The sequence below is a fragment of the Athene noctua genome, chromosome 1, assembly GCF_965140245.1.
Source record: "Athene noctua chromosome 1, bAthNoc1.hap1.1, whole genome shotgun sequence".
Taxonomy (NCBI): Eukaryota; Metazoa; Chordata; class Aves; order Strigiformes; family Strigidae; genus Athene; species Athene noctua.
In genome coordinates, this window is record NC_134037.1 from 152,476,339 (window position 1) to 152,491,621 (window position 15,283).

General features: G+C 40.5%; 1 protein-coding gene across 4 annotated transcripts in view; it reads left to right on the plus strand.

Annotated features, from left to right (window-relative positions):
• The window catches only part of ROBO1 (roundabout guidance receptor 1), a 745,923-nt gene that overhangs the window by 427,112 nt on the left and 303,528 nt on the right, over nucleotides 1–15,283 (plus strand). The window contains exon 1 of one of the 4 annotated variants that reach the window (XM_074901508.1): nucleotides 421–947. The exons of the other annotated variants lie outside the window; for them this stretch is intronic. Coding sequence (XP_074757609.1) covers nucleotides 893–947 — 55 coding nt within the window. The 5' untranslated portion in view covers nucleotides 421–892. Of the gene's footprint in view, nucleotides 1–420; nucleotides 948–15,283 lie in introns of those variants that run through there. 4 annotated transcript variants of the gene reach the window in all.

Below are 15,283 nucleotides of genomic sequence, written 5' to 3' on the forward strand. Positions count from 1 at the left end.
AGGCGAGGAGCTGCTCCTGCTGCTCCTCCTCCTCCCGCCGCACCGAGGGCGGGCGGGTGGGGTGGCTGGCTGGGGGCGTTGGCCCGGGAAGTTTTGCTCGCCCTCCCTCTCTTTCTCTTTCTTCCTTCCTTCCCTCGCCCCTCTTGTGCCCTCCTCCGGCGCTGGGGAGGGGGCGAGTCTGGGATTCCCGCGCGCAGGGGGCGGCGGCGATGCTGGGCAGGGCGAGGGGCTGCCGCCGGGGCTCCCCTGCCCGCCGCCCCGCCTGACTGCGGCCGGGCTCCGCCGCGGCCCCCGACGCGCCCGCCTCCTTCCCCCGTCATGGGAGCGGGGGCCGCCGCCGCTCCGCCGCCGCGCTCTGCCCGCCGCTCGCCCCGCGCCGCCGCCCGCCCTTCGCCCGCGCCGGGTGCCCAGTGACTCGGCGGGGCGCTCCGCGGAGGGCGCTCCCTGCCCCGCCCGCCTCTCGCCGTCGCCGAGGGCGGCGGTGGCCGCTCCGTCCCCGTCCCGGCTGCGTCCCGTTACGGGCTCGTCCCGGGCACCGAAGAGAAGTCAAGGGCCGGAGCCGGCAACTTGTGATCGGGAGGCGGCGGACCTCGGCTGCGGAACTCGCGGAGCTTTTGTTTTCTCCTGTGGCTTTGGATGGTCCTGCGAAGTGTCAAGGCGCCGCTGAGGGAAGAAGCCCGGGCCAGGAGAGGGGAGGCCGGCCGGAGCCGGCGTGTGCTGCTGGAGCCCCGCGGACCTGGCAGCGCCCTCCTCGGAGGGGCTCGCCCCGGGAGCCCGGCGGGATTAGGGAGCCTCGTTTGCGTTAAGCTTCTGTGGAATTACAACTGGGGGCTTCTCGTTTCTCCCCCCGCTCTTCTGGCATGAGACTGCTTGCAGGCGCCACCCGAGGACAATGATCGCGGAGTTTGCTCACTTTTACCTCTTTGGATTCATATGTCTCACCTCAGGTAACCACCACACGTAGGCGAGTCAGATACGAGGCCGCGGCAGTGGCGGCGCTCCCGCCGCCCGCCCCGGGTTGGCGGCGGGGGGGGGGATGCGCCAGCAGCCGGCCTCTCCGCGCCTCCCGCCCCCCTCCTTTCCTCGGAAACGAAGCTGGATTTCCCCTCGGCGGGCTCCCAGACTACGCTTGGCCCGGGCGCGGCGTCAGAAGCTGCCGCCGGCCGTGGACCCTCCGCGGGTGGGGGGTGCGCGGTGCCGGGCGCGGCCCCAGCGCCCGCTGCCCCGCCGGCAGCTCCCGAGGGCCGTGTGGTGTAACGGCGGCTGGTGATGGATGAGCCCCGGTGGTCAGGGGCCGGGAAGTGACCCCGACCTTCCGCTTGGCTGGGGCTCCTCACGGGTCAGGCGCTGGGGGAGAGGCCGCAGGTACTGCGCGCCCCCCCACCCCCCCGCCCCGGGCGTCCGTTCACGGCCGCTCACCCCTCCCGGCCGCCGGGGCAGCCCGGGCCGCGGGCCCACGCGTGGCGAGGTTAACCCCGCGCACCCGCCCCGGGGGGGGGGGGGGGAGGGGGCTTGGGGACAGGTTTTGCTTCACCTTGGCGGTTAAAGTTTACCCACGTGTGAGAAGTGAAGCGCCAGCGTGATAAATGGGAGCAGGAGAGATCGCCGAGGAGATAGGGGGTATTAATGGTCATTAGTCACTCTTTGCGCCGAGTTTATGCCTGTCGGGGCATTTTATCGTGCCTGTAGATTAAAGATTGGGCCGTACTAATAGGGTAATGTTGATAGCAGGCTCTGCTCCGTGTAAGCACCCCATCAAACCGGGGTGTCGAGGAACGTGGTAGAGGGCTGCGTGTCGTCCCTAAAGAAGGGGTGTGCAGCCCTCCGCTTCGCCGTGGCCCCTGCGGGGCCCGTTTTGGCCCAGCCGGTGCCCGTCGTGCGGTGCCCGTCACCGCCGTGCTCAGCCCCGATGCCGCGGGGGAGTTAACGTGGGCCGGGGGCGTCGTGAAGGTGCTGGGGGGGTCGGGTTTTGTGTCTGCGTAAGCTCCCTGTTGCTCTGAGGGGGCCGGGTTTGCCTGTCTGCCTGCAGTATTCCTTCCCGTTCTCCACAACGGCTTTTGTCATGCATTCAGCTGCGGGTAAATGCAGTAAAACCTTGTGTTACAGTTAAGGTTAGTTTGGGCGCTAACTTTTCTACCTTAATTGATTTTTATAAGTTTGCTGAGGACCCCTTTGAGTCATTAAAGTTGTGGTAGTGTGAGACACCTGGTCAGTAAATGAATGAATGAAGTTTTTGAAAGACTTAAGTACACTGCCTGAAGCTTTAAGTCTTAATTATGTCACCAAATGCAATAACTTATGTCTGTTTCTAGATTATATCATAAATTTAACTACTACATTTTTGCTGTTAGGTGTTAGGTTTGCTTCTTGTGGCTTTGAATGTGGAAAGCTTTGCACCTCTCCCTTTTAAAAGAAAGCACTCTAACCTTGTTCACTTTTGACCATGTCAGTCATACCATCTTTAATTTGCTTTTCTCCACTTTATCTCATGGAAGAAACAATAGGAATGGGGAAGAGCCTTTTCGCCAGTTTGCTCTTTGTAAATCTTTTATGCCAGTTGCCCCCACCGTGGAAAGGTTGACTGGTTGACTTCACAGACAATGTACCCAGTAACTCAGTTCTGTACTGGGGCATCTTAAACTCTAAGTTAAAAAACAGTTGGGTGGGTGGTTGTGTTTTGTTTTTGTTTTTGTTTTTTTTTTTGTAATTCGTCTATTTCTCTTATAAATGTTTAACAGAGTAAGATGGATGTAAGGGTGGGTGTTTTGTTGTGTTTTTTCTTCCCCTCTCAGGATGGGGATGTTCTCTCTAATAATGTTGATTCCAGCTGAGTTGTTGGACAGAAAAAAAAGAAAACATGATTTTTTTTATGGTGGTTTTTAATTTTGCCTTGCAAGCAAAGTCAGTAATGAAGATAGAGACAAACACCAGAGAATGACTTTGTTCCAACTCCCTCACCAAGAGAGGTTTCTTTTTCCCCTAACCTAGTGTGCTCACATAGTTGGTCTTGTGTCTAGAACAATGGAGATGCCAGAAACCTTTGGCAGGATGAAGTTTGAGGGCAGATGGCTGCAGTGCAGAAGGAGGGACACGAGTCATCTACAGCAGTTTCCCCACTGAAATCCTTTGAGTTCTACTGACAGCTGATCCGCTTGAAAGTTGATTGATCCTTTCCTCCCTTTCTCACTGAAGGTTTTCACTTCCCTCACACCCAATGCTGAATCAAAGGTTTGTGTGGCCACACTCTAAATGGGATGTTAGAAACTTCTACTGAGAGGTGAGAAATAATTGGGGGATGATGATGAGGAGGAAGATCTTAATAAGAGAAAGGTAAGTGGGTTAGTGTTTGTTAAAACAGTAATTGGTAAACCACTTAGAATTTAAAAACCCTAATTTTTACTCCGGTGTTGCCTCTGTGCAATCCTCTGAAGTACCTTCTTTCATCTAAGGCTGTGGTTAATAAATGTTGAATACATTTAAACTTGAATAATTTTGAACACTTGAATATAGCAGCTTTCCTCCCTATTCTCCCAGTGTCATTTTAGTGCTTCTTTACGTAAAGATAAAAATAAAAATGGCTTTTAAGGGGTACTTCTCCGGTATCCTTGTTTTCTTATTTACCTGCATTCTGCCCTTTTTCCTTCATTTTGAGGCAATCTTTTCTTCATCACCATAGAGTCTTTATCTCTCCACCCCCTCAAGAAACAGCAGCATCAAATCAGCATGTTTGGAAAATAAAAGCTTTCAGTTACGTGGAGAGTAACATGCAGAATGCTTTTGCTGGGAATGAGTGTCAAGGTTCTGGTTTTTCATGTGTGTGTTCACTGATCTAGCAATTTTCAAGGCTAAATATGTTACTGTTTGATTTTTCTGACCCCTCCACAGAAATATTTTTATTTCTACAAGGTTTTTCATGGTATAGCTGATTCCAGCCTGCTCAGTGTGTTTTCCCCCTTTCCTGTCTGTGATATCCTGTACTAATTACCGCCCTTCAAATGGGATTGGTACATTTGCTCAAGAGAGCTTTTCTTACTGTATGAAATAGGCAGCTCTGACAGCAGTGAGACAGGCATGGTATCCAGTGATAGTTCTAGCCAGTGGAGGGCAAAATTGTCTCTTGTATTCCTTCATGGGAGAGTTATCTTCTGATGGTTAATAGTTTAAGGGTGTCCATGGAGTGTCCGCAGAGTCCTTTCCAGTTGGCTACCCTACCTATTGGAATAAATACATCAGCCATTTCTTTGATGTGTTTTGTTTGTTTGTCTCATAAGTTTGTACTTAAAGAAGGAATATTCCCTTATGAAGTGGTAGAGTATTTCAGGAAATGTTTATGCTCTTTTTTCTGTATTCTCTAATAGTAATAAAATAAGAGTTTTTTTAAAAAATTACACAGTAATTCAAAGGATTATGAATTTTAGAGTGCATAGTCTGTAAAGCAAATAAGTCACCCAAGAAAATATAAACAGGTGTTTTTCACCTACCCTTAATGTATGGTGTACTGTTGTAAGTAATTTTACTTTAAGAATGTTTAAGAAAGACTGAGTCAGCTGCTTACAGCAGAAGCTGGTCATGATTGCATTGTTTGAGGACTTCAAACTAGAAAAGAAATAACCACATGCAGTGAAATTGGTAATTCCTTACTTGTGATGGAATATTCTCCAAGTATCCAAGTGTTTGATTCAGAACCATTTATCTTTGTGAGTAATTACAGTATCTGTGGACATGAAACTTGTTTTTTCAATTTGTATTAGTGTGGTGGGGTTTTTTTTGTTACATTTCAGCTAGAAAGTGACACTTTTTCATATAGTTTATCAGTTGCTCTGGATACCTGTTTAAAACAGAAGAATGCTCAAGCTGACTTTTGCTCAACACAGTCAGTGTTGGTTGACAGTTGTTTTCTTGCTTCTATGTCGTGTAGTCCCATACTATTGTCCTGAAGCAATGCAGTATTTTCATTATCAGGGATCATCTGTAATGTTCAGGGTACTGGATTTTGGAGGATTGCTATGTACGGATTTTAATAGAAAGCATGAGTTTATGTGAAGGATACTCCTGAATCTCCTGCCCAAAGTCTAAAGGCTAAAGGTTCTGATTGTACCTACAAAGATAGATGGACCATTACAAATATTATCAGAAACTAGTGACACTAAGGTAAAAAGGTTTATTAGTGTGGAGTATTAACATGTGATATCCATGCCAAATGGTGTTTTAATATAAAATGCTTTGGAAGTGATGGCCGAAGATGTCCAATGGTGCATCAAAACCAATGTTGTTTTTGTAAGAAGTAGAGAGAGAAAATATTTAGACATCCAAGATGGAGAAATCTACTTCTGTACTTCAGAATCTGAGAACCTATTCCTTTGCTCTCAAATAATACTGGTTTTGGTTTAGCACTTAATTTTCCAAAATAACTGCAAGACCTTTGTTTCATAATCCTAAACAAGTGTAATATTATGTCTCATCAGGGGATAGCTTTGTCTAATTAATTTAATAATATGCTGGGGCTAGCAAGTCCAGTCACTGCTCAGCTACTACGATTTATTATTTTTGTCATCATTAAATGTTGTGTGAATAACGGTCACTTGTCTTGGTGTTGTGGTAGATGTTTTAGATTTTTCTTCAAAATATTTCTCTTTCATAGTGAAGATCAGTGCCAATCTGTAAGTTATTGGTGTGAATTTGGGCGTTTTGTATACTTGAATGGTTAGGAATAAGGCTTTTTGCTGTTGATAGTTCTTAATATTTTGAGGTTATTTTGTGGCCGGGAAGTTATCAAGGAACCTTGCTCCAGCCAAGCAAACTAAAGGGCACTTAAGAATTTTATATGCTGAGGTCCTGACACGTTATTTGTGTTTTCTGCTATATACTCCTGTTTGGTGGCAATAACCTTCCTTTCCACCTCTGTGCCTTTTCATAAAATTGTAAAGTAAATAGTGAAATAACTATAGTTAGTAGTGACAGAGGTGTATTTTAAGTCCAGTAACAGGGAAAATAAGTTTATTTTCCTCTTAGTGACTAGAAACTTGAGCAAGATGTGAGAGTAGAGCTGCAAAGAGTTCCTAGTCTTAAGCATCTTGAAAACTAGAGGTGCTTTTAAGGGCAGATAATTTACTAGTTTATACCTTCTCTTCATACCTCCTTTAGGATTACCTGCGTAGGTCCCAATACTGCTGCTTGACTCTAATAGCATGTTTCACACATATGCCAGTGCCTCTTGGCTGATTACTGCGTCAGCCTTAAATCAGCACTAAATTGGTGTGGGTGGAAGGGCATTTTACATGAAGAAAGAAAATGTCTTATGAGAACAAGTATTTTGGTCTGCAGAAATGGGCCTTAGATGGCAGCCAGCTATGTTGAACTCGCTAGTAATCTGGATACTGGAAGACTTAGGCCAGGTTGTTACCTTTCCCTGATGATGTTGGTAAACTTTTTTAAAATAAGATGGTGGTGAATTTAATTCTGGATGCTAGAACTTTTGTTAGTTGTGACAATGATTTAATTAGAAAAAGTGTGCATTTACCGTTTTACTCAAAAAAAAAAAAAAAAAACAAACCAAAACCACGTTTCTGGAACAGTTGTTAAAAGGTGTGAGGGTAGGCCTCTCAGACCAGGACTGTTTTAATTGGTGTTAAAACAACATCACAAAGTCAGCTAGAGGGAGAGGTAGGCAAGTATTTATTATCATTTAACTTTTCTGGAGTATCTATTTCAGATATAAGTAGTAAGGGAAATGTCCTATACTTCAAAAAAACGGTGAAGAGAGGCTCAAGGAAAATATATTCTATTTCTTTCCCTGTCATTTGAAATTAAAGTGAGGAAACATTTAGTGGGAAAATGAAGGAGTGTATCAACAACTATTGAAGTTAAATACTGTCAAATATTGAGAACTATTCTAAGGTTCTCTGGGATTTGTAGATATTTTCTATGCCTCTCTTGTTCTCAAGGTTAGGAAAGTTTCTGACCAGGACTGATGTGTGTGTTTGTGTCTGTCTGGGTAAAACTGATTAAAACAAAATAGATAAATTGACAGTAGTGTAATTTGTGAATGGTGGCAAGCCAGTCTTTTAATTTAGAGCCTACTTGTTGTCAGAACAGCTGCAGTTGAGGGGAAGACGCAGAATGCTCTGTTCAAAGTGGTGAACAGAGAAGTCATTTGACAAAACAGTTTATTGAATGGTATATCCTTACAGTGGCCTTACTAAAAGGAGGTGAACTCTGAGCTGAGAAGGGAATAGAAAACCTTTTGCCTTCACTTTTTTTTAGTGGGAAGTAGTGTTATTTGTGTTTTCCAGAAAGAGGAGCTTAGAAAATCAGGAAGGAGGATCTATGGTTAATCACCACGGAATGCACTCACAGATCTAAATAAAGGATCGGCATTTTTTAAAACTTTAAAAAGCACCTTTGTGTCAACTGCATTTCATGTCCTCAAGCTTACTTGTAGTTGGTTTCAGTGCCACTATCAAAACAACTACGCTTGAGCACTTTTCCATCTAGCTTGTAGTGAAATTATGTCAACGTGTTGCTGTGGGAGTGAAAGCCCTGATAGTGTAACTTGGGTGTGCATTTCACCTTCTGATGTTGATGCTCAGTACATGGATTTTGGTAACAGCAATAACATTTTTTATATCGTCTCCAACCTTATTTTTAACACATTTTTCTTTTATCTAAAAGCTTTTTTAAAAAATATAAATCTGTACAGCTAGTGCATAAAAATATTAGGTTTTTCAATAAAGGTATCTTAGGTATTCATCTCCTCAGTCAGAAGGATAACGTACATAGAATGCTTGTATTGATGTATATAGTTCCACAACGTAGTAAATATCTAGCTCAAGGTTTCCTTCTTACTTGGCTTTCAAAGAAATTCCATAACAAACAAATGGATTCCATATGCAAACAAGAGGAGAGTACCTGGTTTGCTGGTTGGTGGTGAAGTCTACAATGTACTACTATTCACCTCTTCTTTTCTGCCACCAGACTTTACACCTTTAAGGGGGTATAGAGCTTTCTGTACTATGTTAAAAGTTTATATTTGTTTACATTTAATTAAATCACTATAAGTTAAATGAATAGAACATTTAATTTAAATGTAACTTATTATAAATTGAGCTTAGACCAGAATGGCTAGTTGAATATAATACTATTGAAATGGTATGAATATTTTTAAAATCAGAAAACAAGAATGTTTTCTGGACTGCTGCAGTCCTGAAATACATATACTTTCTTTGAAGAAATGTATAGTCAGGTATGCCAAATTATTCAAGATGCCCCTTCCTGTTGGCAAGTATTTGCTCAATATGGTGTTGCATTACCTTAAGTCTAATGCTAACATAGCAAACAAAATAATATGAACACCCCTTACTTGTAGATTAAAGATCTGTAAAGCTAATGAGCCTGTGTTGAGCACCAGGTTTAAAATCTTAATATTTTATTTTCTTTATCTTGCACAGTGAATTACAGTTGAATGAGCTCAGTTTTGAAATAACCTGTCTTCTGAAACATGCAGTGCAGGGTATAGCAAAGGTTGGTTGGCAACCAGTGCAATCTGAAGTCATTCATAACAGCCATGTGAGAGAATGTATAGTCTGTATACTTTTGATGTTACTCAGTTTTGTCGTCTTTGTCTTCTGCTCCTTTAACTGTCTTGTACGTAAATCCGAATTGTGATTTCTTTAGTACTGTTAAACTGTTTCAAGCTAGTATTGCATTGAAACTTGCTTGGCTAGCATTTTTGTGCATTCTGAAATTTGCATATCCCCAGGCAAGATTTTTATTTTGCATTCTGGGTTAGTTATGTTGGCTCTTATCTAATTGCTTAACTGCATTTACATTGAAGATTAGACATATAAAGTCATTCATGGTTTTAAATTCATATATAGAAGATTTTTTAATTTTACTATTTGCTTCTACAGTATCATAATAGACATTAACAGTTTCTCATCTTAGAAATTAGGATATAATGTATGGCCAAGCATATAATGTAGGCCTAAAGATGTGCAAGGGATGAACTCTCCCCCTGTACTTGCTTCCAAAACAAAAGGAAGAGATGGGGTTTTGATAGTGACCAGATGGACATGCTTTAAAGACTAACTTGATTTTCATTAAACACTAAACCTCAGATTTTTATAATCCAGGACATTGTGAGTTGTTGAAGTTGGAAACCTACAACCTAAATTTGGGATCATTTAAAATCAGAGTGGCTTTTGAAACTTGATCCTAGTGCCTAAATTAATTTGCATAAAGTATTTGACTTTATCTTCAGTTGCCAAGGTTTATGGTTCGCTGTTGAGTACTTAGCCCATTTGAAGATTGAGATTGTGGGGAACATTTCCTTAAGAGCCAATTAACTGAAAAAAAGCTGTATACCTTTGAATTTGCATGTACATCTATAGCTCTGTGTAGGGTGAGAAGCGAATAAAAAATGTGTTTGAGTATGTATTCTGTTAGAATCTTTTTGATGTCATTTTTATAGTATATTTTACTGACATCAGTCAAATGCAGACTTCTCAACGTAGACACCTCCTGTTGGCCAAATAAACTCAAGCATGTAACCCCAAGATAAGGATAGCAGCCCCCAAATCTAAAAATAGGTTGTGCCTGTGTTTATGTAGTGAATGCATATTCAGAGTCATAAAATACGGATTTTGGATCAAATGTTCAGCAATGTCACTACTCTTTTTCTTCTTTTTCTTCTATCAAAACCTCTTGGCACCTGGTATTAAACTCAGTGCTTGCTTTGTCTTTATGCTGGGAGATCTCTTGGATGCTAGGCAGGTTCAGAGTTAGGATTTGCAAATTCTGAGTGTTCTTCTCCCTCACCTCCTACTCACAAAACAACTCTGTTGGTGCAACTTTATCGTTTTGGAATATGGCTGATGCCCTAGGTACAGCAGTTGACAGATACTTCACAATCAAAGTGTTTAATGGTAGGAGGTGATAAAGGAAAAAAAAATATAGAGTAGTGTGGAGAAACAAGGAGAAAAGAAAACAAAGTAAAGGTAGTAACAAATTATTTGACTTTTTGTTACCTAAACCAGAAGTTGTCACTGGCGAGGGTAGAGTTCAGGACTATGGTGCTGTAGCAGCAGAATGTTGAAGAGAGGATGTATATGATGAACAGGTTTAACAAAAAGGTGTCTGATGTAAGCAGGGAATGGAACTTGCACTGTGCCACTGCTCAGGCATAAAAGTGATTGACGGAAGGCCCCATGCAAGGATTAAAATCCTGTCTCCACCAATGTGAAAAATTGTGGTTTCAGCTGCAAAAAGAGGTAAACCTTGGAACAAATTAGCATATCTGTAGCACTGAGTGACATTTGGAACTGAATGGCTGGGTTCAATCATTCAGTAGTGATTAATGAGGCTCATTGCTTAGGTTATACATCCCTTAAAAATTAAAAGGAATAATTTAAAACCAGATACAAAGCAGAAAAAAGGCACCATTGTGACTACTTGAATACAGAAGGTGGAATAAAGTCTTCCCTACCTTTTGAAACCAGAAGAAATCTGTTAAGTGCTGCTGTTAAGTTTATAAACCAAGAAATTAACTTTTGAACAATTGTTCTAAGGAACTTTTTGTAACTTCTTAAATGTATATGTAATAGTCAGAGCCTTGAAATGGGAAGGAGTGTGCAGGATGGAATTTTGCTTCTGGTGAGTACTTTGCTTCTTAGAAAACTTCAGAAAATAATTATTTCTATTTTCTCTTTCACTCATGAGTGTTAATCTATGTTGCCTGTAGGGAAAGCAAAATATTGAAACACATAAAGTGAAACAAGATTAGAGACACACAGAGTACTTATTTTAACTTTTCTCAAGCATGATTCTGGCAGTTACTGAGCTGAATGGTAATGTAGCTTGGTATCATGTCAGGAATAATGTTTGAAATGTTCGAAGGCTGTCATTTTGTAGGAGGATTGTAGTACTGATATAAATACACTCATGTTTACTTCCAAATTTTTAGTGGAGGGAATAGATAAACCAGTGAAGTGTGTGTTTGAGTGTTTATTTTTTTGGAACTGTAAAAAGAAACAAACAGTGGCATCATTTGTGATGCTGTTGCCTAAAATGGTTGACCTTTTTGCAGCCAATTCATAGGGGTAAAAAATAAAAGGGAGCTAGGCCCTTCTAGAATAAGACATTATTCCTCTGGGGCCTATTGCTGTACATACTAAAATAGATTTCAGCCTTAATCATTACCAGCTAGGGGCTGCGGTTCCCTAAACTGCATTGCTGAAAAATTTCTGCTCACAACATTTTTTGGCTTCTGGATTGCCAGTTTTCCTACTTGTTTAATGTCTGTCTTGGTTTTCTTTCTTTCTCTTTGGGGTGTGGATGGGGAGTTGTGGTGTGTCCAGCAGAAAGAAAGGAAGCCAGACTTTTTAAAGCTAAATGATTGTTTCTTTCCCATCCATACATTTATGTGGTAGCCATTACCATGATACGGAATGACACTATTTCATTCTTTCCCACTCACCCACCCAATACTCCATATCAGATGGGGACTTTTTTTTTCCCCTGCTTTTGCTGGGACAGCCAAGCTAGGAAGTTTGGAAGATTTAGGTTGATCCTGCACTTTAGTGTTGTGACCAGAAAGGAGTAAATAAGATTTATAAAGGCAAGTTTTACTTTGTTTTTTTTTCTCTGACTATAAGGATTATTGGTACTGTGAACATTTGATTTTGACTGATAACTATGATTTGGGGGGGGGGGGGGGAATTCCTATTTGAATGTCAATGAATAAATTGTTATTATTCCAAAAAGACTGGCTTAATGTCTGCACTCAGATTATAGTGTCTTCAGGATTGATATTTCTGTCCTTGACAGGAATTTACTTTTTATTTTACATCAATTTACAGAAATACATTTACATTTTGTTTGCCTGTTACCTTATTACGGGAAGGAGATAAGTCACCTCACAACTAAAAAATCATGGTGACCTATAGTCCAGTACTAATTAGAATTAAACAGAATTAGTAATTTAACTTGGTCATTTCATCACAATTCCTGTAGTCTTGCAGCTGATCATTTTGAATCTCATAAAACGAAATGTTATTTTACTCACCTTACACAGGTCAAGTAAAAAGCCACATCAAGCTAATGAATCCTTTTCTTTGCAATGAACTGAACGTGGCATTTGTTTTTGTTCTGGCAGACATGAAATCACAGGGTGTTGGCGACAAGTCCATTATTGGCTCTGTGCACTGTGTTTCTGAGGGCTTTTACTCCACCCAATGCATTATGTGTGCAGACTGTAATGTACTTGTTAAAACTTGCTTTAAAATGAGGATTCCTTTTTTTTTAAAAAAAAAGCAGTAATAAGGAGAAAATAAAAATAGCTCCTTGTTCTTTATTAGCGTAAATGAAAGAGAAACAGCAACTCATTCCTTTTGTGGCCTGAAGAAGAAAAACAAAATCTGGATGAATTCTCAGCCCCTTAAAGTCAAAGGAAGTTTAACTACTGATTTCAGTTTTTGCCTTGTCTTCCAAAGGCCTACATTGTGTGTCACTTTTCCGCTGTGTGATATTACATACATAGAAAAGCTTAATAGTGGGAGAAAAAAGATGATTAATAATGTCACTTCTAAACTTAAAAAGTGAGTAAAGTTTGAGGACTAATCAAATTCTGCAATTTAGGATCTGTTTTCATAATTGATTGCAAGGTTGGACATATAGTGTTGTGTTGTTGCTGTTGGTGTCTTTGCTGTGGTAGTCAGTCATTCCCCTGCTTCTTCTACACCTGAACTGGTTTTGGTTTAGCTTTAGCTTCTCATTTTTGCCTGCTTTATTTGATTTTTTTTTTTTTTTTTTTTTTTTTTTTCCATGTCTCATAGCTTTGCTTTTGGCTTTGAATTTTCCTGTGCTGTATAATACCCTTTTTTCTGTGGTATTTTTCTGGGAATGTGAGAAAAATATAATACATAAATCTAAGTCTATTTTACATAGTTCTGATTTTTGTAGATAGCAAAACTATTCAACTCTTGCTGTTGCTCAGGTTTGAAAATGAATCATCTGGTTCCTACTAGCACAATATTTGAAGGGAGCCATAGTATATTATAAACAGTGTTAAGTGCAGATCACTTGTTTAATGAAAGAATGATGCCAGACATTTAAAGTGATAACAAGCTCATCTGCTTTTAGAACATGCTATTTCTAAACCCCTACTTAATTTCATTTTTTTTTCCAGAAAGTTTGAAATTACAGAAAAAATAAAGCCAGACTTTCCTCTCTGACTAGTTGTGTTGTTTTTTTTTTTTTTTTTCCTAAAAGTACCAGGTGTCTGATCAATAGCATGTGCTGGGAAGCATGAATTTAATCTCTGAGGAGACTTTAAATGCACTTATTTTCAGTTTTCATGAGCTACAAGTTGTATGTCTTGTTTTGTTTCCCTTTTCAACAGGGCGATGCTAGGTAGAGTTTTGTTATTTCGATACTGATTTAAGACATAGATATGTATGTATTTTTCTTCAGGCTTTTAAGAGCTCAAGTTTAAGTGGTAGATCATTATTCTACGCATCAAAAGTGAAGGGTGATTAACTCCGTCTGGGTGCATGCAGTGTAATTTTAGAGGCTACAAATGTTGTTACAAGTCAGGTTAAGGTTTAAAGGTGAAAGTTTGGCTGAATGAGTTTTACAGCTTTAAGTTAATGTACGCAAACAAAGAAACTCTTGTTTTCTACCCATTTATGTCTAGTGAGCAAGTAGCTTGTGGTACAGAAAAGAAAATGTGAAAATTGTGTAGTTTGCCATAAAGTTCAAACTACATACTTTTTATTTCAATTTAGAAATGCCATTAAGTAAACTGAATCTAGTACAACTTTTATTTAGGTTGATCATCTTCTACATGTAAAGTGAAAGGCTTTAAGTGATAATGATAAATTAAATGTTAATGACTTTAAACTATTATTGCTTAACTTCTAACAGTAATGCATTTCTGTAGATTTGCTTATATGCCATTAAATAATTTGAAGAACCTGTTGAGATAAAACCCTAATAAAACTCCCCTGGTGTGTTTAAGCTTTCCTTCTAGATAGTTCTAAAGTTGCATTGGTAACCTGGCTTCTCACTTGGTTCTCTGACTTAATGAATTCCTGAAAATTTGAAGTTATACAGAAAGGCTGAAATTTCTTTTAAATATATCAGCCTGATTCAGGATGTTAAAATTGTAAGTAATGAGACAGGTAGGACCTGGCCTTGTCCTCTGTCTCTGCACCACTCACTGCCTTCTTAAAGATTTCTTAAAGAACCAAGCAATTTGGAAGCTTTTTTTAATTTCTGTGATAGATTCAGTTTACATCAGATAAAAGCTAAATGGTGTGGATTTTTATAGGGCTGTATACTAGTGTAAGAAGCTGTTCAGCTGCTTATGAAGTGATCCAGTCTGATAGCAATTCTGATTGGAAAAGCCAGCGTGTCTAGATGGAATAAAACAAAATGGAAGAGATTAATGGGAATAAAAATAAACAGCTTTTGGTCTCTGTAAATGATACCTTTAAAGCACTGCAGTCTTGTCGAACATAATTAAAGTTGTAAGAACTGGAGTAGGGTGAGTAGGCTCTATTCTCTGAGGTCATGATGGAAATACAGAGGTCAGGGTTTTGCACTTAGTCTTATGTAAACAGTGTCATGCCCTGGTAAGTATAAGAATTGATTTAACAAGGTTAAGCTAATTTAAAAAAAAACAAAAAAAACCCAAAAAACAACACAACAAAACCCACCAAAAAACAAAGGTGGACTCATTTCATATCAAAATTTGAGTGCAGTCTCTATATCCTCGTTTAACCAGTTAATGGGGAAGAGTGAAGAGAGAAAACTGAGAAGTACAGGCTTCTATTTATGCTTGCTGGGGGATGCCTGTTGCTACGAGTGATTCTGTGGTATCGGACTTTGTACAATAACATCTCTGTAGCTTTCCCAGAACTTAAAATCTACATGTAGGCACTTGTTCATTTTTGCCTCCAGTTCAAAATGTGATGACTTCTTAGAACCTTTATTTCTAGTTACATCTATCGAATATTATTTTCTTTTGCTGCAGATCTCATGTGCTTATCCTCCTTGCACTCTTGAATGGTGCTGTATATTTCCTCAAGTGTATTAAATTTTTATTTAGTTCCAGTGGTTGTGGGGTTTGTTTGGTTTTTCCCTTCATTAGTGGTTTGGATTATCTATTCAGACCTGCATTTATTCATAGTAGAAAAGAAAGTCGAGGATAGTATCCTAACAGTTCTCCCTTCTGAATTACACCAATTTTCTTTCTTTTTCCCTGCCTCATCTCTGACTCTTTGTG